Source organism: Peromyscus maniculatus, chromosome 14 (assembly GCF_049852395.1).
Source record: "Peromyscus maniculatus bairdii isolate BWxNUB_F1_BW_parent chromosome 14, HU_Pman_BW_mat_3.1, whole genome shotgun sequence".
NCBI lineage: Eukaryota > Metazoa > Chordata > Mammalia > Rodentia > Cricetidae > Peromyscus > Peromyscus maniculatus.
In genome coordinates, this window is record NC_134865.1 from 89,017,715 (window position 1) to 89,043,141 (window position 25,427).

General features: G+C 47.9%; 1 protein-coding gene and 1 long non-coding RNA gene across 3 annotated transcripts in view; one reads left to right on the forward strand and one right to left on the reverse strand.

Moving 5' to 3' along the window:
• The window catches only part of Ptprn2 (protein tyrosine phosphatase receptor type N2), a 723,788-nt gene that overhangs the window by 584,168 nt on the left and 114,193 nt on the right, over positions 1 to 25,427 (forward strand). The window contains exon 13 of the mRNA XM_006988296.4: positions 20,111 to 20,323. Within this exon, the coding sequence (XP_006988358.1) occupies positions 20,111 to 20,323 (213 nt within the window). The remainder of the gene's footprint in view (positions 1 to 20,110; positions 20,324 to 25,427) is intronic.
• LOC107402614 (uncharacterized) lies at positions 3,687 to 10,034 on the reverse strand. 2 transcript variants are annotated; one of them, XR_006063687.2, is made up of 4 exons: positions 9,275 to 10,034; positions 6,532 to 6,615; positions 6,332 to 6,443; positions 3,687 to 5,585 (listed from the first exon to the last, which is right to left on the reverse strand). It is a non-coding gene; the product is annotated as an uncharacterized LOC107402614 (long non-coding RNA). The 2 variants fall into 2 exon arrangements; XR_001579801.3 differs by lacking the exon at positions 6,532 to 6,615 and having other exon boundaries at positions 3,690 to 5,585; positions 9,275 to 10,030.

Consider the following 25,427-nt stretch of genomic DNA (forward strand, 5'->3'; position numbering starts at 1 on the left):
TCCCCTGAAACTCAGGGCATGTGTCCAAGAAACCAGGAACATCTTAGCCCTGAACCAAGTACATCAATCCTAGACTTTGTCTGCTGAGCTGGGGTGGTCCTTCCTACAGAGCATGTGGAGGAAGACACTTCAGGAAGTGGAGGTGCCTGCCAGGCATCAAGGAGCATGCTAGGAATGCTCCCTTGGAGAGGCCAGAGGCCCTGGCCTTGTGTCCCTTCTCCCCCAGAAGTAATCAGGTTATAAATGGGTACTGACGATGATTATCCTAGTCCTTCCTTAGCTTTCTATCCAGTGTGAGGTGCTCTTGGTTGCTTGTGGAGAAGAGGACCTGAAAGGATTCTCAGAGGTCAAGCTCATCTTGGTAATTTCCTTGGAAATAAAATTGGGTCGTTCATTTCAGACACTGTATTAGGAATTTCTGCGCAGAACTGGGTACCATTGTCATTTGTGATATGTGGCCCCCATTGGTGACCCCAGGGTGCCCTCCTGTGGGGTAGAAGCCCAGGACGCCTCTTCTGTTGTGTAGTAGCCAGATCGTAGCACGGAGCCCCAGGTGGCGTCTTGCCACATCATGCTGGAAGAGTGTCAGTTCTCAGGTGGCAATTAATCTCCATCTAAACCCTGTTTGGTTGCCAAGCTCTAGCAGAGAAATAAATGGAAGAACATTTCCAGCTCCTGATGGTGACTTTTATTGAGCCCTGCTTGGGTTGTTATTAAATTGTGACTATGACCCATGTTATGTCCATATAAAGGATAAGGAAATCACACACCTGTAGGTAATGACGTTAACGTTTTTTAGTTTATGAACCTGTAAGTCCCACAGAGAGAATTATCAATCATGTGGCACCGTCATAGCTGAAGCTTAAATTTGCAACAGCAAATTGCTTTTAAAATGTGTACAGGCCTAGAGCTGCTTCTGGGGATGCTTTACGTGGTTTTACGAAAGTTTAAGCATGCACGAGGCATGTCCAGTGATGGCAATTTCAGACGGGAGTGCAGAGATGGTTAATATCCTCTTGGCTCACAGCCCAAGCAGCTGTTCCTCTCTCCATCTACTGCATCTTTGTGGGCTATGGTAACAGGAATAGTGAGCTGTCCATGCTACAACCCTCTGGCCAACCATAGAGGCCATGCGGAAGGTTGGTGGGAGGCTACAATTCAGGCCTCAGAGGACCCAGAAGAAGGGAGTCGAGGTGAGTGACTACAGAAAGCCGTGTGTACCACTGGTGGGGCGTGGCTTGGTGATGACAAGCTACAGGAAAGAGCAGGGAACAGGGAGGAAGAATGACCTGAAGTCATGAGTGTGGATGGGCGGTAAGACCACCAAGGAGCACAGGGTGTGGCTTCTGCATTTAAGAACGTACAAGCTAGAACTGTGCATACAGGGTAGAATTGACTCTCTTGGGAGAGTTTGGAATGCCTGCTGCATTCAAGTAATATTACAGAGAAAAAGAAAGGGCAGAGAAGGCAAAGTGGGTGACTGGTAAAGACGTTTTCCACTAAACACGACAACTGAGTTCAATCCCCTGGGTCTGCACGGTGGAAGTAAAGAACTCTACAAGGTATTCTTTAACATCCGTGAGCGTCTCATCCTGCATGTGCACAAGCATGTGCACACATACACACATGTGCTCACACACATACACACACAAAAAAAATGTAACAAAAATCTTTAAAAAGAAGAAAAAGGAAGTTAATTTGTGGGGCTGGTGATTCAGCTCAGTTGGAAGAGCACTTGCCTAGCATGCATGAAACCCTGCGTTTTATCCTCAGAGCCATGTCAGCAAAGAGTGATGGTGCACACCTGCAATTCCAGGTCTTGGAAGATCAAAAGTTCAAGATCATCCTCGGCTGCTTAGCAAGTTGGAAGCCAGCCTGTCATACACAAGACCCTATCTCAGAAAAACTTTTGTCTTCAAGAAAGGCCATTTGTGGGGCTGGAGAGACGGCTCAGTGTTAAGAGCACTTGTTATTCCAGAGGACCCAAATCTCATTCCCAGACGCATATCTGGAAGCTCACAACCACGTGTAACTCCAGCTCTCATCTGGCATTAATTTTTACACACACACACACACACACACACACACACACACACACACACACGTACGTACCCCACTACCACCACCACCACCACCACCACCACCACCAACAACAACAACAACAACAATAAATACTTTTTAAAAGAAAGAAAAGCTGCAAGGGAAGCAGACAAGGCCAAGAGAAACCCACCGCCTGAATGGGGGTCGGGTGGGTACTATTGGACAGAGGTATGACGTATAAGCAGAGAACAAAGTGCTGCTGGGGAACCATGGTTTGAGTGGGTGTAACAGTTCTGCAGTAATGTCCTGCACAGTGTCTGGACCCTCACCCTCCATTGTACAGGGACTTTTATTAGCTGGGATGAGGTTCTTCTCTGGAGGGTCCTAAAGTGGTTCTGATACAAAGCTTTTTTAAGTTTTCCCCTAATTCTAATAGTTAACCTTTGCTGTGTAACAAGTTTTTTTCCAAATGCAGCTTCTTAAAGCCGTGCTTCTTATCTGACAGTCACAGTGGGCCAGGGATCTGGAGCAGAGGGCTTCCAGCTATTTGTGTCATCTCAGAGCTCACCGGGTGGAGGATCTGTCCCAAGCCCATAATACCAACAGCCTCAGCCCTGAAAGTTGTAGACCCCAGATGTGGCTCCATGGGCCTTTCTCCAGCAGTCCATACATGGCAGCTGGCTTTACTCACAGCTGGAAAGACAGCAAGGGACTTGTCACCATCATCTTGAAAGTGACTTCAACCATACTTACCAAAATCCTCCCCCTGGAGTTGAGGACTGGTTGTCATACAGTAACATCTCAGGACAGTCAAGTTCTGATGACTTTGCCACAGGCTGGTCTTAGTAACACTTCCTAATGCAACCTTCTATGCTCCCTATAATGTAGTTATAATCCAACTTATGGTTTCTGTGAAGGGTATAGCTGTGCATGTCTGTTGGGGGGCTAAAGACCAGCTTGAGATACATAACAAGACCCTGTCCCCCCCACCACTCAAAAAGAAAGATTGTATTATTTCCCACAAGCTCTGTATTCAGCTTTCTCCTGAGACCAGCATGTCTCAAAATGGCAATGACTTGGAAATGGTCATGTTGGCAGGCAACTTGAGGCCTAAGAGCTGCACCATGATCCCTAGACACTCCACCCTCCTGGACCAAGAGATGGAGAGGAAATTTGGTTCCAGCAGAGCCACCAGCGCCCATCCAGTGTGGATTCTGGGTGGTACACCTGTGAGTTTCTATTTGTGTTTGTGGTGGAATTAATTCAACAAAAATCAAAACCATAGATAATTGAGAATCAAAAAAAAAAAAATGAAATAGTGAGCTGACTGAGTGCCTACCTTTCCCATCAAATATTATTATCCAGTACATGCCAGCAACCGAGGGGGAACAGCAACCTTGATCTCTCACCAACATTGGACCAGCCATTCGCTTCCCATATGGACAGCACAAAAAAACTCAGGATGTACAGATCACATGCTATGGGCATACATGCACCACGCGGTCTTTCTGCTGCAAGAGGCTCACACCGCAGCACCTTTCAAACATGCCATCATCTCCCGGCAAAGCCATCATCCCTTATAACTGTGTGGCCATACCTGGAGCTAGAACTTTCTCACATAAAACCTGCATCTCTGCACAGGACAAAATCTGCACCATGTGCTGCAGAACGGAGCACAGAAAGATGGGGTGGTGGTAATGAGGCTGAGGAAAGACACAGACAGCTGATGCTTTGGGTCAACGTGAACATCCAAGGAGCCTCGCACATCACATAGAAGGTTAGGAAGGAAGCTGCTGTCTTGTTCCCAGACAACTGTGGCTATTGAGTTATCATCCAAGTAACACCTGTTATTGGAACAATGAGGAGAGGCTTGCAGGACCCAATGGAGACCAAGATGCCCATGACCTTCCTCAGAGCTCCACACCATTCACCTGGTGTTGCCTGGAGGGTATGGCTAAAGCAGAGATCCTCCCTGGTAAATGTGTGGGGAGAGTGTGGTTTACCAAGGAGCCAGTGATGATCCATTTGCAAGTTTTTGTTTATTTCATAGCAGTTTCCTCAGCCATATAACTGGAATAGAAATGCACAATTCACATGGGTCCTGGGAGAGAGAGAAAAAAAATGAAATCTAGAATAGCAGCTAAGGGGATACAAGCCAATGCCCACCTATTTCCACATGTGCAAAGGCTCAACAGTTCATGGGTGACTAAAGGACATGTATGTGTGTTACCGTGTAAGACTGTGAGTAAACTGCATGAGTATGCATATAAAGTATATAAATGTGTGCATATATGTGAGGTCATCAGCACCTGTGTTAGTATGAATATATGTGTATATGTGTGTATTGTGCTATGTGTGCATCTGTGAGCATGTTTGTGAGCTGCATGAACATGCATGTGAGGTACTGTGTATGTAGGTGAACAGTGGGAGAATGTATGGATAGGTTAATATGATGAGTCAGCTATGTGCATATATGTGAAAAATATGGGCATGCGTATGAGCTGTCTGAGCATGTGTATGAGTTAGTATGCATATGGGTTATTGTGTGCCTGTGAGCTGCATATGCATGTATGTGAGGCAGGGGATTAGTGCCACTACTGTGTAAAGTATGTGTGTATGTGTGTAGTAGGTGAGGTGGTTGTGTGGGTATTAATGTGAGCATGTGTGTGAGCTATATAGGGTGGTGTGCATGGGAGATGGTATACATGTTGTACAAGCACATGTTTAAGCTGTGTGTGTTGAGTAGTTTGTATGTAGCTTAGTGTGGGCATATCATGTATGTGTGTGAGGGTGAGGCAGTCTGTATACAACAGCTCCATTACCTGCTGATGACATCTCCCAGGGCCCTCAGTGGATGCCTCAGTCGGGGACAGTGCAGAACTCTGGTGTACTGCGTTCTTACCACAGATCTTAGCAACCTCAGCGTACGATGTCATTATACGATATTATTACTTATTATATTATTTCTTTTCACTTGAAGCGTTTTGTGGCTTTTCGTTGGCGCATCTAAATTGCCAGCATTGTGCTTTGGGGCCATTACTAAGTAAAATAAGGCTTACTTGGATGAAAGTGCTAGATATCAACTGAACAGCTAAGTACCTGATGGAGTGTAGCATATACAGCTTGGAAACACTGGACAACTGAATATATCCAGGGCAGTGCCGGTGGCATATGAGTTCGTCGCATTTCCCCAATGTGTAATTTTAAACTCATGAATTGTTTTTATTTCTGGAATTTTCCATTTAAGACTTCTGGTCTACAATTTATTGTAGATAACAAACTACAGAAAGGGAGACCACAGCCACATGTATGTAAAATGACAACAAGTCTGTATCATTTTTATGAAGCCAAGGGATTCCACACCAGATGCCAAGTAGATGAAAGATGGCTTCAGGCCTGGGGGGGAGAGTGGCCGTGAGTGAAGCCCCATTTCCAGCTGGCCTGTGCTCTCATGAGGAGCAGTTCACATGGTCAAATAGATGGAGCATGCCACTAGGTATAGGGCCATGGAGATTAATCCGGACTGCCTGGGCTGACATCTTCATCTGAGAAGGGATAAGAAGTAAGGTCAGACTGGGTGAGAAAGTAACAGGACTTGGTCAGGGAGAAGACAAAAGAGAACTGTGACCGCGCTTGGACAGCAGGTGAGGGTCTTCTTCCACGGCTGTCACCCGGAGGAGCGAGTCACTTCCTAATGAAGCTAGGCATGACGTACTCGGCATGAATCTTGAAATGGCTTGTTAAAGTAATAGCAATCTTATTTTAAAGAAAGAAGCAATCTTTCTTTAAAGATTTATCTTTTAAATATTCAAAAGCCACTGGAGATGAGGACAGAGAAACAGGTGATTGGGCCATAGAATTTGGGGCAGTCAGAAGTAAAAAATTGTCTTAAAATATTAAATTAGATTTCTGAGGGTAAATCTAAACAGGAATTTCAGAAGGACTGAGCAATGTTGAATATGGGTGTAACTTGCTACAGATAATAGTGGACAGTGGTGAAGATGTCCCCAGCACTCTGAAGTGCCCGTGGGACCTTGTGTTGATGAGAACCATACCTCCTGAAACACCGTCAAGTCCTGCTGTAGCCATAAAGGAGAGCTGATGGAGTTTTAAAAATATTATTCAGTTCACTATTATATCAAGTAACTTTGTGGATTTTTATGGAGTTTTGAATTACTGTCGCTAATTTTTTGAGGTGACAGCTAAGCCTGAGACTTTCTCATTTTGTCAGAGAAGCCACCACCACAGCTGAATTTTTATTTTCATTTGATCTAAGTATTTGTAAACTTACCTGCAATAGAATATCAGAACAGCCACTTCACAGTGGCTCCTTTGTAGACTCCTCACAGGAAGGCAAGCTTGCTGGACTGTGGCTGTTCACTCAATCAATTGGAGCCTATTTCCTTACATTAAAACACACATATTAATTTCTCTTAAAGAATATATGAACAGTGTATTGCAAAATGACATAATTGTGAAACAAACATTTACCTCAATGTTGTTCTACTTTTAATTCCAAAGCAATTCCAGGAAGGAGCTGTTTCCCAACAATCATACTGGACCTGTGGTCCATACCTGACAAGACCCATGAAAGAGAGCTTAACAGAAAAAAATAGAGAGACCCTGGAAATTCTCTACAGAGGCATCTTGTTTCCATTCACTGGAACACAATGGTACTACTTAGCCACTTTTAAAGAAGTTAGGTCTCTGTTCCTGTGGTAATGAGTCTTTCTTACAAAGGCTCAGTCAAAGAAATTTTAGCCCAAATTTGTGAGGAATAAAAATCTAGTCATAAACATACAATAGACACACTATCATGAATACCAACCATTAAATATGCATTTACAGTATTATTTCTGAATAATAAATGGCTAGATCTTCCCAATGAGGGAAATAGTCATTCATCTTGTAGACTTTCTGGAATCTGAGAATAAAACCAGATGAACCTCCAGGGACACCACTCTGTTTGTAAATGACTGCCCCACGAGCACATGTCCTTTAGAACACTGCTTTTAATGGGCAAAACTAATAACAGCAATAACAAAGGCCTGGGGCTTGTCATGTCCTTTGAATTATAATTTCAAAGTTTCTGGAAAGAAAAGTCTACAAAACCACCATGTATTTGCTAACCAATCTATCAACCATAAACTTCTGCTGAAGCACACTTTTTATTTAAATAATTTTTACACTCATGTGTTGAATGGTGAGTGTATGCATGCCCACTGCAGAGAACAACTTGCAGGAGGCGACTCTCCCCTCCCACCAAGCTTGGCAGCAAACGCCTTTACCCACAGAGCCATCTCTCCAGCCAGTACTTTTTTATTTTTAGGGGCACAGCTTCATGTAACTATGTTAAGCTGCAGAGGAAACATAGGCCTTATTCCACAGTGTCATCCCTATTTTTTTCCATTTACAAAACTTTAGACCAATGAGAATATGAGCCAATGCTAGAACTAATAATGAAAGCCGGCTTGTGTTGGCAATTCTCTTCCCCTTCTCATGCCCCCCAAAATGATTTCCATTTTTCTGTGTTGATTCGAGAATTATTTGTTTCCCCCTGAATTAAAATATTTGAGTGACTGATTTCAGGGTGTCTTAGTTCCTCCTGACTTTAAGGTGAGGACAGTGCCTGAAGAGCTGCACCTGATAACTACTCAGAGAGCAGAGCAGCTCCAGCCTTCCCAGGAAACACCTGTTCTTGAGCTGAGTCTGATGGTGGGGTGAAGTTTGCTCACAGTCTGCAAGGCTGGGTGGCTGGCCCTGTAACACCATCTGCTGATCTGCTGATGGCCCTTGACAAACAAACGAACAAAAAACCCTCACTGACAAGGGGTAAAGGGAGCCGTCCCCGGGCTGAGCTGAGAGCATGCAAAGCACCCTAGCTCCCTGAGAAGCTGACCCAGTTGGACATTCTGCTTGCCAAAAACATCTCTTTCGTAGAGGTGAGAAAAGTGCTACCAAAATAATAATAATCATTGCCATTAAAACTCTGGTTCCTTTTGAATTCATAATTTAAACATTTTATAAATGGATTCCCAAATCAAAGGTATGTTAAATATTACATGTGAGCTATAATTATAAATTAGTGTTTGCTTAAAAAAAAAACAAACAAAAAAAAAAACAGTTGGTTTAGTTTCCTGAAATCAAGCACTTTGAAAATCATTCTCCACTTTGACCACACCATTTAAACTTCCTGAGACAGTGTTTTGCATTGCCACAAGTGCGTCTTCCAGAACAGCCTTTCTCTATTTTGCTTAAAACTACATTTTCTTTAATAAGTCCGTGTGCTGGAGAGTGACTGTAATCACTTAGCTGAGTGCTCTTCAAGGCTACTCTGGTCCCTAAATTGAAAATGAGATTCTTATCACAGCAAGTTAGCTTCACACAGGACAAATGTAAAATGCACTTTAAGCAATGAAGAATTAGCAGAGACCAACAAATCACTTTAAACTGTATTGCTTAGGAATTTTGTAGGTTCTGAGAGTTTTACATATGCTACTTTTTTTAATTTATTCATCGGCCAAACATTCCTAACTTCTATATAAATAATATACCCATTTGTTGTCTATAAACGATTTCAAGCAATATGTCTCATGCATATTTTGTGTTGTTTAAATTTTTCTAGAAATGTTTCTGAAATCACGTATAATTATTTTGTAATTTTGAAAAAAAAATCACTATCCTTCTTGAGGATTGCTGAATTATCACTGTTGAGAAACTTTCATAAGGGTCTTTCCCTGTCCAGAAAATAAATTTAAAAGGAAGGGGGGAAAACAAGAACCTTCTGGGTTGGTTTATCAGTTTCTAGGCAAAAGGAGTCAGCACGTGAAGTCCAAACTCTTCCCTTAACCCCTTGGACAGCGTGTTTGCCTGGCTTTCGGAGTGGACCTGCTCCATGTCCTCTGCAGCCAGAATGTGGGTCTGGGGCTTTCCACTTCAGGGCCCGGCTACCCGAGGCAACAGCCCCCAGAGGCGTGAGAAGCAGTAAGGGTCACCAGTGAGGAAATACACTTTTCTAGATAGAAATAACTGCACGGAGGCTTTAAGGCCATTTCATTATTGAAAAGATGACTAAAATGCAACATATTGCACCTCTGTATCCATCCTTCCTCAAAGCACGGGGAAAGGCAGGTCGGCCATTGGATTCCGATTAAATCCGAAGCGTGGTGCTCAGACATGGCAGGAACCCTTTGGGACACTGGGAAACTAAAGTAAAACAAATGCCTCTACTTACAGATTTCCACGTCTCTTGATGCTTGTGGAAAACCAAGCTGGCTGCCTGCAGGGGCAGCGCGTCCTGCTCTGGCTTGCATCTGACCTGGGCCCTGGCCCTCTCGAGCCGGCCGGCCGTTGTCCGAATTGACCGCCAAGGGGTCGGTGCCACTTGGAGCAGAGGGATTGTATCCCACACCTGCTTGTGGCTCGGGACCATTGAAATCGAGAAAAGCAAGTGGGGTGTGACAGGAGGATGGCGCTGAGCCGCGCGTCTTGGGGTGTGCCAGGCGCCTCGTGGCCTTTGGGATCCTCTCAGTGCACCGCATCCCACTGAGTTCGCGCCACGCTGGCTGGCTCTGGGGCTGGAGCACACTGGGCCGCGAACTCCCGGAGGCTGTGCGCGTTCCTATCAGCCCGGGCCGCGCGCCCCCGACTCCGCTGCCCCGCCCAGATCTCGGGGGCGCCTGGTGCCGGCGTCTTGCCCTGGGCTGTCAGACCCCTATGTTCCCCGCTGCGCCTCCATGTCCTTAAGGTGCTGTGACTGCAATAGGAAAGCCAGGTACCTTGGCATCTCAAAGGGTGAGCGTGGGACATGGCGTGTCCTCGCACTGCTGCTGAGTGAAGGATCCGGATCCCTAAGGGTACACACGGGGCACCTGGGATGCTGAACCTCTCATCACAGATAGGAAGTCTGTGTTCCTAGCCGCAGTATTCTGTGATCCATTCTCCAAGTCCTGTGGGGGGAGGGAGAAAGAGAAAGAAGAAGGGAGAAAGAGGAGAGAGGGAGGAGGAGGAGGAGGAGGAGGAGGAGGAGGAGGAGGAGGAGGAGGAGGAGGAGGAGGAGGAGGAGGAGTGCTAACTCGCCGGCCGTTGCTATGGAGAGACCCGGTTGCCTGAGAAGCTGAGGGCGGCAGGTCCCCTCCCCCGGGCCTCGCTCCGGCTCCACGTCCCCTGCCTTGCGTTCTTTCTACTCTGCGCCAGAGCTCCAGCCCGTGGGACACTCCTTCCCTTCCTCCCTCCTTCTCAGCTCAAGGCTAAACCAGGGGTCGCTTTGGTGGCTTATTAGGAACTCGAAGCACCAGGCACTCCAGTGGATTGAGCTCTGAGGATGGTAGCAGGGTTTGAGAACCACCGCTGCCGCCATCCTGATCTTGGCCCTGATAGGCCTGTGGTCTCCAGTGCACTGCTGAGTCCTGGAACTACTTCTCTCCAGAGAACCTGGTGGAGAGCCTGGAGAGCAACCAATTTTGAGGGGGTGTCTGCAGGGCCTATCCTCTAGCATAGGGGCACTCCAAGTGACTGACTTCTCCCCACCTACTGTGTCTTTGGAGGAATCACGGGAGAAGCCCGGATTCTCTTCTTCGCCACCCCCCAAACTCATCTTCCCCACGAAGTCACCAGCTGCGTCTTGCAACCTACTCAGGCCCTCAAGACTAGGGCCGGTTACGTAGCCACCCTAGGCCTCTGGGGCTCCCACCGTCAGCCCCTGTAAATTAAAACTAACCAAACAAAAGAGTTTAAGCCCCGACCAGAGGAAGATGTCGTTGGGAAGCAGCACCGACAGAGGCAGTCACTTGGTAGCACCGGGCCCTCTTTGGGGGAGCAGAGCTCCCTCCCTACGCCCGGGCGGATAAAAAAGCAGGGTTCTCTCAGCGTTTCCCCGCCTGGCCTGCAGTGGATTTATCCGAGGGCCCAGGAGTAGGCTCTGCGGCCTCCGGGTGTGCGGAGGGGTGGGGTGGGGTGGGGGTGTTGGGTTGTGCAGGCCACCGTCTCCAGCTGTCCCAAGTGCAGGGAACAATGGGAAGGCGGCAGGAGAAGGGAGGGGGGAGGGCGTCGGGGTTTCCAGAAAAAGAGGAACTAAAGAACCCTCCGCAGACTGTCATCTGCGTATGACAGGATCTGCTCCCCCACACTTTCCTTTCTTCCTCTTGTTCCTGCAGCTGTGGGCCTTGAAGAGCGCATTGTACGCACAGATGTTGGGTTTCAGCTCTCCGCTCCTGGCCGCTCTGTGGGGGCGCAGCGCACCAGGGTGCCCAACCTGTGGCCGCGCCCCGGAGGCGAGCAAGGGTTGAGGAGGAAGAGTGTGGGAAGGAAGAGCCCCGGAGCGCGATGCAGTAGTGGAGTACAAACCCAGGGGAGGGCTCTGGAGACCTCTTGGCTAGCACCAGCCGGCTCGACTCCCTCCTCAGGTCTGCGCTGGCGGTCAAGTAAATGGGAAGTAATTGGGGTCTGGAAAGGTAGCCTTGTGTTCTCCTTTTCTCCCACCAGGAGGTCGTCTAGGGTGTGGACAAGAGCATAGGGATACAGGGGAAATTGCTAATTTTTTTTTTTCCTGCTCCGTCCAGCATGTTGGGCTAGTGGCCCGCAATTGGCCTGGACCAAATGGTGGCAAAGTCTCATTATTACCTGCATGCAACAGACTGCTTCCTATGAGTAGCTGGTTCTTAGAAACTGGGACTCGTATACAGTGTGTATGTGGTGTGTGTGTGGGGGGGGTGTCCCCTAAGTTATTAAAATGCTTCTGTTTGGAAAGGAGAGAAAAGGCCCGATTTACTGTATTTTTTTTTTCTTGGAGAGTTTCTACACATCACTTGCCCTGCCATAAGCAAAGGTCACAGTAGGGCCAAGAGGGGTGACTTTTCCAGCCGAGGCCTCACTCCCTCACCTTAGTGCTGCTCTGAACTTGTCCAGAATGAAGTGCAACTTAGGAATTGAAAGAAAAGACTAAAAGAAAGAATCAGCGAAGGCCCTGCGCTGTACCAATGACTGACAAAGCTTATGTCCATTCATAGTCTCGGGCGGATGAGGGTGTATGGAGAGCCACGGCCCCTTAGCCAATTGCTGTCAGCAACATGTGGGGGGGGGGGACGACATCGCTATAGCAACCGGTGGCTGGGCCGCGAGCCGCGCCGCCGCCGCCGGCCGGGTGCGCGCGGGGCCGGATATAAGGCGGGGCGCGGCGGCCGCGCCGGTTGGAGCTGCGCGCGCGGCCGGCCGCCCTGCGGGGACCGTCCCAAGCCGGGCCCTGCACCCGCCCACGCAGCGTCGGGACCCAGTGCGCCTAGCCAAAGGGCCGGGCTAGGGCGGAGCACGCCCGGCGGTGCTGAGAAGGCTCGCAGAACTGCCTGCACCCGCGGGCTCGGAGCGGGAGCCACCGCGCCGCCGCTGCTGAGACGCGCGGCACCTTTGTCTCCACCAGCCGCCTGAGAAGTTTTGTGGTCAGAAGCAGGATGGCCCGGCTCATCAGTGGCTCCAATGCAGAGAAGCAGTTGGCTGTGATGATGGAGCTACTGTTGCCAGCGTCCGCGGCAGCTGTGCCCGAAGCCGCTTGGCCGGGCGCACACCCCCGCCTCCTGCTCTCTTGGGCACCCAGCGTCCGCCTAGCTGCAGGTAACCATGAACTGCCAACCCTGTCCTGGGCACTGAGTGGGGCGGCCTGGTGGGCCCTGGCAGAGGAGAGGGGAGTCGGGTGGGGAGGAAGGGATCAAGAGTGGATACCCCCAGGGCATCAGCAAGCGCGGTGGTGACAGGGCGCGGAACAGAACCTTCTAAGGGCTGAGGGTGTGCTTGAGGAGCCCAGATGTACAACCTAGGTGTCTTGCCCAGTTCAGAGGATAACTGACTTGCCGCAGGACACCTGTCAAAGGTTTGGTCAATCAGAAAGACCTGCGTTTGGAATAATTTTTCCAGGTGGGTCTGAGGCGGAGAGCCCACCATGGCAGTCCCTTCTGAGCGCACAGACTAGAAAGGAGAGACAGGTCCTGGGCCTGCACCAGGAGACTTCCCCGGGGAAGAATAGGACTGTGGTCTGTAGGACTTCTCCCCTCGAGTACTCGTCTCGGCTTGTTGTCATAAGGCTAGCCCTTTGGGCAATTCAGAACTTGGAGAAAACCGCCTCGAGGATGAGAGGTGGTGCGGGCACAGAGATGGAGATGGGTACGGTGAGGAAAGGGAAGGATGGATGAAGTCGGATGAGCAGCTAGCATGGAGGGGACCAGCGTGTGTGTGTGGCGGGGGGCGTTTTCTTCTGGCCGCATTTTGGGGATCTCTTTGCTCTCCTCTCTGGGGTTCCGGAGTGTGCCTCTGTGCCATCCGGGCATCCCAGCTGGTAACGAGTTAAGAGGACCAAGTGGGCCCGGGGCGGGGCGTTAGAGAAGCAGGTGGGGCGGCCCAGGAGAGTGCGGAGTCCTCTGACCCCCGCCTCCAGCTTCGAGCTTCCCCCTCTCCTCCCCCAAAGGGAGCCTGCGTTTTCTCCCACCCCCTTTCTATCAGACACCCCCAACCCTGCCAGGTGGGGCGGTCGCGCACTTGCCAGAGAAACTTCTGACTCAGAGCTGTTTGAACAAGGGCTTACTTCCTTCATTTCCGACTACCGGTTTGGCTCCTAAAACCCGCCTGATCTGCGTCCCCAGACAGCTGGGTAGACCCCAGATCAGCGACATTGACTTTTAAAGCCAAGGTCCTTTTGCGTCTTCGTTGCACAGAGTCCGGACGCTCCAGGCTGAACTGCTTGAAAGAAAAGGGATCAGTATCGGGGTCGCCAGGCCCCAGTGCATGGTAGACCTAGCTGTGCGCTGCAGTTCACCTGACGACCCGCAGCACTGTGCCTCTATCCGCCAGGTCCGGTCCCACTGCGCTCCTCAGCCCTGGTCTTCAGTGGTCAGCAGACCTCGGGTCCCCTTGTGTACCCGACACCGAGCGCCCCTGCAGGGAACCAAGAGCCTTCCCAGTCTGGAGTAAAGGGCTTAGTGGTTTCAATTGTTTTAGAAATCAAGAAAATGTGAGAAAGCAGAGAGAGGAGGTGGAAGCTCTTTCCTCTCTACCCACACAGGAGGAAAAGCCCACCGACTCCCAGCCTATATGCCCAGTTCGGCTCCCAAGAGCACCGTGGCCCTGGCAGGGAGTGCAGGCAGAGGTGTGCGGTGGTGGTGCTGTTAAGCTCTGGGTATTCTTGGATGGGTACCGGCGTTGTTGGTGACATTAATCCTTCTCTCTCGGCCGGCCGGCGGGCGCGCTTTGTGGCCCGGGAGGCTGGGCCGCCTCATTGTCCCTGAGAGGACCCTCTCGGGGCTGTGAATACCCGAGGCTCCCAGGAACCCTCGACCTTTTGTGTCCTGCGCTATGGTCTGATCTCCACGACCTCTGCAGGGATCTTGGGAATTAGCGAGAGGGGGAAGGGACCGGGAAACGGGGGGTGAGAAAGCTGAGGCCAGTGTGGGTCAGATTCCCGGTGTGGGGGAGGGGGCTGGTGACTGCCGCCAACAGCTTCCATAGACCCTTGCTGGGACTCTTCCCCACAACCCGGTCCTGACCAGCTAGGCAAGTCCCCAGCCAAGGGCTTTCTGGCCTGTGGAGAGCGGGAGAAGATGAAAAAGATAATCCAGTCTCGAAGGGAGTTGATTCTTGGGGTTAGGGTGAATAGGGACCGGACTGAACAGTAAGGCCAAATGTCCTCCTTCAATAGCAGGACATTATCCTAGAAAACTCCTGCCGGTGAGGGCGTGCATGTGGGCCACGCCAGGCCTCGGGCACCAAACAGGCCTAAGCACCAGCCTGCCAGTGCGCTGAGGGTGCCCGCCCGCCGAGTTTGAGTTCTGGTGTAACGAAAGCGCAGCCACTGGATTGGAAAAATTCGAGGGGGCAGGATTCCTCTTTGGACAGATCCATTTTGGCCTGTTCTCCGCTGGCTGGCTGGCTCTTCTACCCCGGATGATTTGTGATTAACAAACAATGCTAAAAATGAGTTCACCAGACTGTCTTTCCTCTTTTTGAACATCAATATCATGCATCTCCCCTTATCTTAAAACAGAGCATTTTTTTTTCTAGAACAGCTATTTTAGGAGTACTCCAAGATAGCAAATAAGTTGTTATCTTTTGTATATTCACTTATGTGTATGCCTAAAAAATTCAACAAACAGCCTGTTTTTAAAACAGCACATAACTTATTTTCATTAAAGTTTATCGTTTAAGAATAATTATTTCTTGAAGGTTCTTTTGCCCATATAAGCCTTTTTTTTTTTTTTGGTTATTTGAATGGCAGATTTGCAAGTACAATTTCATCTGTAGAGGGGAACAATAGCTTTCAGCTGCACAAAGGCCGTCTCCCACCCTGAATTCAGGCCGCAATGCCTCTTGCTCTGATAATAGCTTCTGAAAAGATTTTGTAATGCAGAGAATTAATACATGATTATTTCCGCCTGACTTCTCTCATTTATTAGAATTCTGTGGCAAATTCCAAATTAAAAATAGTTCAGTTAACAGCTTTAAAAAATACTTTTAAAATATTTCAAGACACCTTATCCCCTCCCTATTTTTAAGTTTGGTCTCTTGTTCTGGCTTTGAACACGCTTCACTGAAAACTGTGGTCAGTTTTAAAGTGATAGCAACTGTATTTTAATAAATATATCTTAGTAAATTTAGAAAGAAATTTCCAAATAATTCTCTAAGATGCTCATCTTGCCAACTAAAGACCAAGTTGTTCTAGCCTCTCATTAATAGTCTCTGAGACTAATTCCTGTTTCACGGGGGGAAAGGTTTTGCAGTTATAATAACCTGAGTCCCCAAAGGAGAGGGTGGGGACATGCCTCTCATCTCATCTTTAGTAAAGGCCTTTGCAAACCAAAGTGTGTTGGGGCGGGGGGGGGGGGTGCTAATACAGGCTGGAGCTAGGTTGCAAATAAAATTCCTTAGAAATGGCACAAATGAGTATGTCAACAGCAGCAGAAATTTAGTATTAACGAAACTGAATGTTTATGCCCATAACTTTTTTTTTTTTTAAGAGCAAACAGATTTTAAACTGCAAGTCAGAGACTTAGACAGGTTCTTGTGAATTGGTTATGTCACACAGCCTTGAGAAAACATTTTGTTTGGGCACCATGTCTACAAACGTTCACCATCAAGTTCTGTATTGGTGTGATGTAGTTCTCACAACTGGCTCTGGGTATAGAACCCCACACCCTCTCAGCTTACTGCACAATATTTTTAAAAGTTATAAGGGTGTTTGTCGTGGATGTCTCAGAAGACATGTCCTTGAAAGCCCCATGCATCTTTCCGAGGTGGGAATGGTGAACTCAGCCAGGGCATGGTCTGGAGAGCAGCTCCATAAATCCGCCCTCCTGCTCGCACACCGACTTTACCTTACAGCTTTTGCAAAACTGTAAATTCTTAATTTGAGGCGCTGCAAGTGGCGTTGGCAGCAAGACATGTTGGAGGTTACAGTTCACCCAAGCTGCCTCGGAACTGATGCAGCCTGGACCTGATTATTTGCTTAAGTCTGTCCTAGTCCTCCTCCTCCTCCTCCTCCTGCTGCTGCTGCTGAGGACTTGATAGTGGAGTGCTGGTAAGTGTGCCTCCTGTATCCTAGATGCACAGATTTGCCCAGCACCTCTAGCAGTCTGCCTCTGAGAATGAGTCGCTCTCCACCCTCCTCAGCACTGCTCCAAACTTTCAGAAAGAGCTTCCACTGTGCAGAAGGTGTTCTGCTTTTAAAAGACATCTGACTGTAAATGTCAAAGTTATAAATATTTAAACATCATTTTCTTTCAATTTCAAGTCAAGACTGATAAGATGGCTCTAATTAGTCGGGGCTGTCTTCCGGGAGGCCCAGAAAAGCAGCCTGTGGTCCACACCAAGCTGCTCATCCTTGGGGAGTCACCACTCTGAGAGGGCCTGGGTCAACACAGGTGCAGACTGGCTTTTATGCCTCCAGCAGGTTCATTTCTTTCTCTTGAGACTCCTGGTTAACAAGCATTTTTAAATTTGATATTTTTTTTAGCTCCACAAAAAGAAAGGAAATATGAAGTTATGTTAACTCAGTCACTGTGTCTAGAAAAGGACGTTCAGCTGCCATTTAAAACAAGAACTTCTAGAAATTTTCAATTCTTCCAGGATTCTTACGGCCTGACCCACTGCTTCCAGTTCCTCCCATCTCAACGCCCCAGGGCAGGGCATTTGAAACCCCTAAGAGGTACTTTTCACATCTGAAGAACCATCAGTCAGTTCTAACCCAGACCTCAATATTAGACATAGATTGACTTGAAGGGGGTACCTCGGTCCAGCATCTACCTGACTCTCTCTGAGATCTCGTCCCTTTAACCTGCTCTCTGCATACTTTTCAGGGTGCTTTCCCATTCAGGCCCTGAAGCCCACAGCTTCAGATCCGGGTGTCTCCAAAGATTCCCCACCTCACAGGCTCTCTGCTAGTGCAGGGAGCCTCCTCTCAGGTGGGCTAGGGCATCTGGGGGTCAGGGGTACAGCTGTCACTAATTCTGGGCACCAGTCACTTTCAGGTGTGCCAGGGGCGAGTGCAGAGGAGATCAGAGACTAGGGTAATCTGATGGGACTCCTGTGAAGTTGAGGTTGGCTCCCCTCTCTGCTTACAGGGCCCAGTGGGGAGAATGATGTCTCTGCTCTCGCCTTGACACTTTGGTTTGGTCTGTGAGAAAAATCCCAGTGCACCAAGGGAGAGGCAGTCTGGAGGAGCTGAGGCAGCAACTGGTTTAAAGTAAAACGGAGATGGAGGAAACCTACCTCGATGGGCTTTTTACTGGGCCTGGTTGCCCCACGGACTGGGGCCGGGTTCACTTGTGAGAGCATCACCTGCCTCTTCCTTTGGTTCCAGTGTGCCTAGTGCCTCCCACCTGGCACTGCCGGCATTCTGGCAGCATTTGTGTTCTTAGGCTGGGCCTTTGGCCTCTTGGTGCCCTGAGTCCTGATGGTTCCTGGTTCCGTGGATCCACGTGTCCAGTGCAGGGCGCACTGATGGTCTGCCACATACCAAGGCGCAGCATGGCTGGTGACTTAGTGCTGAGTCTCTGAATCGGGAAGGCTAGGAAGGTCCTAGTTCCAGTGCCACACAGCTGTAGGTCGGCCCAAAGCCTAGGCTGGACCTTGATTTAGGGATCCCCTCCAGCAGCTCAGGGGCGGGGTGAGGTGCACTTGTCACAGTCATCCAGCCACTGCCTTTGTTGTGGTCTGCTGAGAAGAGGAGAGAGAGACAAGGGCGGGAAAGCAGCCACTGATGGGACAGGCGTGACCATCACCCGCCCGGGCATGCCTGGGACCACACTGAAACCTGGGGAGTGTACCACACCGGTTCGCAAGTGGTGCCGAGACGCCCACTGGCCCGGAACTTACAGGGAAGGATTTGCTCTTGTGCAAACTGCAGCCCGCGCTGCTTGTCATGTGAGAAGGACAGCCTCCTTGCAGGCCACTGAGACCCTGGCCGAAAGGGTTATTTGTGTGGTTTGGGCTCCTGCCCGCACTGGGCAAAGAAGCGTAGCTTGGGAACTTGGGAAGGGGATTTCGACTTCGCTGACTTGGGGGGAGGGGCGGGTGACTCTCACTTCTTTCTAGAAGCCCCTGTGTGAGCTAGGTGGGAGTGGAAGGGGGCGGGGACCTGGGAGGAAGCCAGGAGAAGAGGAGTCCCAGGGCCTTCTCCAAGAGCAGGACCCTGTGCGCTCCTCTCGCGCAGCAGCCTCAGGTTCCGGCCACTCACCACTCAGGCCTGGGTGAAGTGTCCAGGTCCATGCTCGGATCTCCTGGTCCCCGCCCCAGGATCTTCTCTGCTAGGCCTTGGAGCACCCTCCCGTCCTCTGCTCCATCCATTACGGCAGCCCAGGAACCTCCAGGTCCAGAGCCAAACAGAACCAAGCCGCGCATCTAGTCAGGAAATCCCGGTGTCTTTTCTCATTTAACCCGCGTTTCCATTAACTCGGTCCTGGCTCCCACTAATCCGCGCACCGAAGGCAAAAGCAGGCTAATTAATGACCAGCTTTTCCAGTCAAGACCGGCGATAATTGCTTTGGTGGCCTTTATGATTACAAGATAAAAATGGGCCCAGCCTGACATAAGAGACACTGTGTACACTCAGAGACTGGAGGAAACGAAGAGTTGGGAGGCTGAAAGCGGAGCAGAAAATTACTAATAGAAGAGAGATAATGAATAGGCCGGCCAGGCATTCATGGGGAAAAATCCATTTTGTTACCACGCGAAATTAGGTGGCAGAAAGGAGTTTGCTAATTGTTCTCCTCTTGTAGCAACCAGGACGGACGCAGGGGCGTGCTCTTCCATTCATTTCCCGAGTAATTGTGGGGGTTGCTGGCCGAGAGTCGTGGGCGATTTGCCTGCGGCCCTTCCATTTTCCTGTGGCGTGTTTAATTGTTGCTAATACACCTCCTAATGAAGCTAATGAGGGGGGCGCTGTCTGGCTATCTGCCCTGGAGTTGAGTGACGTGCAGAAAGGGTTTTCTCACCTATTCCCCTAAGATGAGCCCTGAACTTCCCAAACGCCTGTTCTCAAAGACTTTGTCCCCTTTAAAGGAACAATACCCAGCCACCAGGAGTTGGAGTCTGTGCCTATTGATCCCTATTAAAAATGACGGGAACTGGTGAACTAGCCCACAGAATGTCTTTTAGAGCAAGAGGCTCTAAAATGCCCCGGAGCTCTTAGGAGGAATGTCGGCTTGAGGATGAGTCAGGCTAGTGCACTGTATTGGGTCTGGGGAATATTTAATTCTGTTAACACTTTATCCACCTCCTGCCAAACATGTGCTGTGCTACGTGCTCTGGATAAACTCTCTATCTGATTAGAAAGGATGTATACTTTGTTTTACTTAAAGCAGCAAATTAGGTACCAAATACTTTACATTATTAAGTTTGAAAAACAGCCACCACGGGAGTAGCTCTTGCCTTCTGCTTGACAGCAGTTCAGTTTGGAGGTGCTATGGTGTTGGAACCTCCTTCCACTGTGTGCCTCTGCACAGCCCCCTCCCCATAGTGTGGAATTGTGTGTGGAGGGGGTGACCTACAGGGGGCGAGGTGCCTTGAGTGCTAACCTGTCCTCCTCCTCCTCCAGAAAGGCAAGCTCAAGCTCCTGCCTCATCAGGAAGAGCAGGAAGACTCTACCAAGTTCATCGTGCTCACCTTCCTCTCCATCGCCTGCATCCTGGCAGTTCTCCTGGCTTCCAGCCTTGCCTATTGCCTCCGCCACAACTCCCACTACAAGCTGAAGGAGAAGCTGTCCGGACTAGGGGGTGACCCCAGTGCAGATGCCACTGAAGCCTACCAGGTAAAAAGGAGCTTTTCAAAGTGCTCTATTGGATTTACCGAACTTGATTCGGGGGTGCCCCCCCTTCTCTGCACTCTTTCATTAATTCATCTTTCATTAATTCATAGTTTGGGTCCTTTTATGATGACAATTTGAAACTTCTCATTAGCATTCATATAAATACCTTGCAACCACAATTTTATGGCTCTGTATTAATCTTACACTGTTCTTGGATAGTCTTGTGTTGCTATGAAAGTGGGTTGCTAATTAGAAATGTGGAAAAAGTACAATACATGAATTATGCATTATCTGTTATCTTAATTTGGCCACTATTAATGAAGCACGCCACAGTTGCAAGATGAATTGGTCGTGTAGATGTTTGAAGATGGCTCTTAAATCATTGACTTCCTTGGGGTCTTATAGGAAGGGATCTTTTGACCTATCTGTTGCCACCCTCTGCTATTATTCGGATAAAGTGAAACCTAATGCTGATAGATGGGAAGTAAAGTGCACGTGTCTTCATGAGTCAGCAGTGGCAGCTGTGTGCTGAAATACAGGCATCCAACATGCCTGGAGGCAGACCAGAAGCCTGGAGAAGTATGAGAGGCAAGGTTCAGAATATGAGGTATAAACAGCATCCCATAACTTTTGAAAGTCCTGTAGTATATGCTTCATAATTAATGACCTTCTATAATGAAACTATCACTTCACTCTTAGCAACAACGCAAGCCTAGAATGTATGGAAGGGAAATTAGATTTTCTTAATATAAAGTATCATTTAAATCTGAATATTCCCTACTTAGGAATATAAAATAACTCACTTGATGGCTACTTTAAGCAGAGTCAATGGGCACTTGTAAGGCTTTTCTCTCATTTATTGAATCCGTTTGTCTTTTCTAACACATGACTGTGCTGTGTAATGTCAGTAACTCACATGTCACAATATATAGAGCAAACACTGTCTGTCCCATTGTCAAAGTTACCCTGGTGAGCTCTCAGGTTCTCCTAGGAAATGCCCTGACTGTCCAGTAGCCACCCTCAGCTGGTCTGAGTTGGCTTTGCTGTCCCTTGCTTTGTGGCTGTTCTGCCTCTGCCCCATGTGACAAGTTGAGAAGAATTTATAAAGTCCTTGTGCTTAAAGGAGACAGCTTTCGCTCCCATTTCAAAATCCTTATCATCATCAGTGAATGGAGAAAGCCTCTGGTTTTCTGAAGCAGGTCACCAGCGTGGTCAGGATGATCTTTTTCTTATAAAGAAATGGCAACTTCAAATGCATTGAAGATGGCATTTCAGGCACATAGCATATAGCTTTGCTTCAAAGCCAAAGAAAAACCATGTTTGAAGAAGCAGCCTGGAAAAAAAAAATGTCACATAAACTAGTAAGAATTTACCCAGAAATTCTATTGAGCAAGACCATCAATACAGTATGCCAGGTCCTCAGGGCCAAGCTAGTGTCAGGGCATAAATAAATTATCACACTAGTCAGTTCCATGTGTGAGAGACAGAGATCATACGGACGCAGGTTTTCTAGAAAGCATGGTATCCTTTGATATACTTTGAAATTCAAATATAAAATATTGATAGAATGAAAGGGTAGACTTGCATGCAGAAATGAATAATTTTTATAAAAATGTGGGTAGAAAAAATGCATACTTATGACTGAGTTTGTGATAATTAACAACAACAACAAAAAAAAAAACCCTCTTCCCAGTGGCAGCTCTAATTAATAGTATCTGTAATTAAAATCATGTCCTTGCAGCAAGAAAACTGTTTGAATTTCTTAGAGTGACCTTTTTTGTGTTCCTCCTGGGGGCATGGTGACTAAGTTGATATTGATTTTATAATGAGCTCTGGTTTGTTTAATAAGAATCTGTAATCCCAACAATAAATGAAATGTGTGCTTTTCTTCAATCCAGATTAATAAAAAGAAAAGACAGGAAACTTTCCTTCAAAAATATGATCTAGAAAAACATTGGGAGTGAAATGATTGGGAAAATCTTCTCTTGGGCTGATTTCTGAAGTCATGGCCAAGTACCTTTCAGCAAGCTGCCTTGGTAAGATGAGGTCTGCTCCCATCCAAGCAGCAGGCTCCTGGGAAGGACCATGTGCTGGGCAGTCATATTGCTTTGGCTTGTTTTCAGCAGGGCAAGCCTCAGCACACGGGGATCATGTGGTTGTCAGTTTGAGGTTTAGCTGGGTGCACTAAGGGCTCATAGTTGTGGTTACTCAAGGAACAGCTGTGTGGAAATATGTAGCAGATGTGAATCCATCAATGGGGCTTTAATGCTTTAGATTTTCCATAGCTGTCATTGAGACAACCTTCATGTTTGAAACTCTTCTTAAAAGTTTTTTTTTTAAAGCAAACTTGAGAGCCCGTGAGATGGCCTAGCGTGAGACGGCCCAGCTAGTCAAAGTGTCAAACATGACAACTAGAATTCAGTCCCCAAACACCACATGGTGAAAGGTGAGGACAAACTCCCATAAGTTGTCCTCTGACCTCTACACACACAGCAGGGCACGCCCCCTTTGCCCTCTTGATAAATAAATGAAATAAAACTATAAACATGTAACTATAAATTTCAGGGAAAGGGTCTTCTTGAATTAATATATCTACTACTAAATCTTTGTGTGTCTAGAAATGTACTCTTCAGTGGTAAAACACTTGCCTAGCATAGATTTAATTGCCAATTCCTCTGTGTGTGTGTGTGTGTGTGTATGTGTGTGCGCGCGCACGCGCGTGCACGTGTTGGAAAGAGAGGTTCTTCTATATTTGCTATTTATGTAATTGAGACTGTGAACAGAATTTGCCATACTTTTCTTCACTGATCACAGGGACAATTGAACAGTTTGCCACCATTCTTTATTTCATGGGGAAGTGATAGAAAATAGTTCATTATTTTAAGTTTATAAAAGGTAAAAAGGTTACCCAGGGGTTGTGGTAGAAGACAATCCACTAAGTTTGCTCACTGACAGAATGTGATGTTACCTTGGAAGTGGAAGAGCTGAGTGCTTATGTGGGGAGCACACAGCACAGGGCACAGGTATTCCCATAGTGAGGAAAAGGGAAGCAGAGAGGTAAGGTGCTGTGGACAGCATGCACAGCCTCTGGTTGTAACTTTCCTTTCTCCTGGAAGCCCCCAAAAGAGAATCCTCATGTCCCTCCTTAGATAGCACCTAGGTCAGTGTGGTGGGAGGGACCTTGACAAGAGGATCTGGGTCCTATGGTTGGCCCTTTATGCAGGACAGGTGGGCAGGCTGTGTCCTGCACCACCACCACCCATGCATATAACCATAGAGGCCACAGGCTGTGACCTATCCTGGTGTCCAGAGTTGTGGACGACCATCTTGAAACAGCAAAACAGCTTGGAGTGTGACTATCTCTAAACACGTTCACTTTTTCTACGTGTGTGTGTGTGTGTGTGTGTGTGTGTGTGTGTGTGTGTGTGTAAGGAGAGAGAGAGAGAGAGAGAGAGAGAGAGAGAGAGAGAGAGAGAGAGAGAGAGAGAGAGAGAGCCATGTGTGTACAGGAACTCACAGGGGCCAGAAGAAGGTATCAGATTTGCAGGAGCTAGGGCTACAGGTGTTGTGAACACCCAGCATAGGTGCTGGGAACCAAACTCTGGCCCCCTGGAAGAGCAGGGAGCTCTCTCAGCTTCTGAGCTCTCTTTCTAGCCTCCTGAAAACCAAATCTTCTTGGCAGGTTCTTACTTTTGATCTTGTTCCAGGGTATCAGCCACATCAGTTAATTCAGTGAAGCTTAATTTGTTCATGCCTTTTAAATTTTGGGTCTGACAGCTTACATACACATTCAATGATCTCTGTATACTCTGAGAGAATTTTCCCCATTGTTTTAGTAAGTGTTGTTTTCCTCCTAAATTCATAAAAACATGCTTGGGTTTAATCTGTCCTTCATGATATCAAAAAACTAACCAAAAACAAAAAACAAAACCCACTCTGTTTCCTGCTTTTTTTTTTTCCAAGTTGGCTTCATATGCTGTGTGTGTACATGTGTGCATGCTGATACGCCTGTATGGACACATCGATGTGTATACCCACACCTTGACAGGCACAAAATCCTGATGGTCAGCACCATGCTACTTCTAACCTCTTATTCATGCAGGTGCCCTACTTCTGTGGAAGGTGGTTGGGTAAAAACTGTGCCAAAAATAAGTTGTTGGATGATTAGAAGACATTCTCCCCTTTTCTCTCCCTTTGAATGCTGCATCCATTTCTTTGAGGCTTTGATCATCTCTGAGCAGCGAGTTTAGTATTCTGCTGGCCCACTCTCCCTCCCCGACACAGGGGCAGAGACTCCTGCAGAATGTTCAGCAACTTCTCTTTTGATGGTTTATTTCACAATACCCAGCAGGTTTCCTTGTGTATTTGGAGGCCTTTGGAACCAAACCCAGAGGAAAGCATGCATCAGGCTATGGGACCACCTGCAAACAGAGTCACTAAATGTGCATCTTGGTTGCTGTGACTCCCATTAGCCGTTGATTATTAAAGTGACGGCAGAGCCATGTGATTGCCGCTCTTTGGGGGAGCTTTGTGCGCTTGTGCTGATGGACCCACTCACCTCTGCTGAGGGAAGCCGAGTTCCATAGGAGAGGACAGGTTACACGTTGGTTCATCCTGCTATGAATTAGCAGACCTTTCTTTGTCTAGGTGAGTTCAATCTTCCATAATTGGTGTAATCACCAGTCATGCAAATGGGGGAAGGATCGGATGCCTCCTAATTAAGTCAGAAACAGTGAGTTTCCCCCAGATGCCCTTGATCCCACCACAGGATTCAGGGAAGCCTTTTCCATTTGACTTGGCAATATGTCTTAAGATGGATGCCCTGCGTTTATGAGTAAATTTTCAGATTGAAATAATATTTTTTGTTCAAATATCCCAGAAGCAAAATCTTTCCTGCTTCCAAATTAGACAGACATCCTAACATGTAATGTTGTTAGGGGCAGTTCTCTTTACTGAATAGTCAACCCTGAGAATTGGAGTGTTTCTATTTTATCTTTGCAAAAGTTCCTGAGTGTGAACAGAATTCGTACCACCTTTCCCTATGCAGGTGAAGTCTGCACCTCCAAGAGGGGTCTCCATCTGCTCTTCCAGAGCCTATGATGTCCTG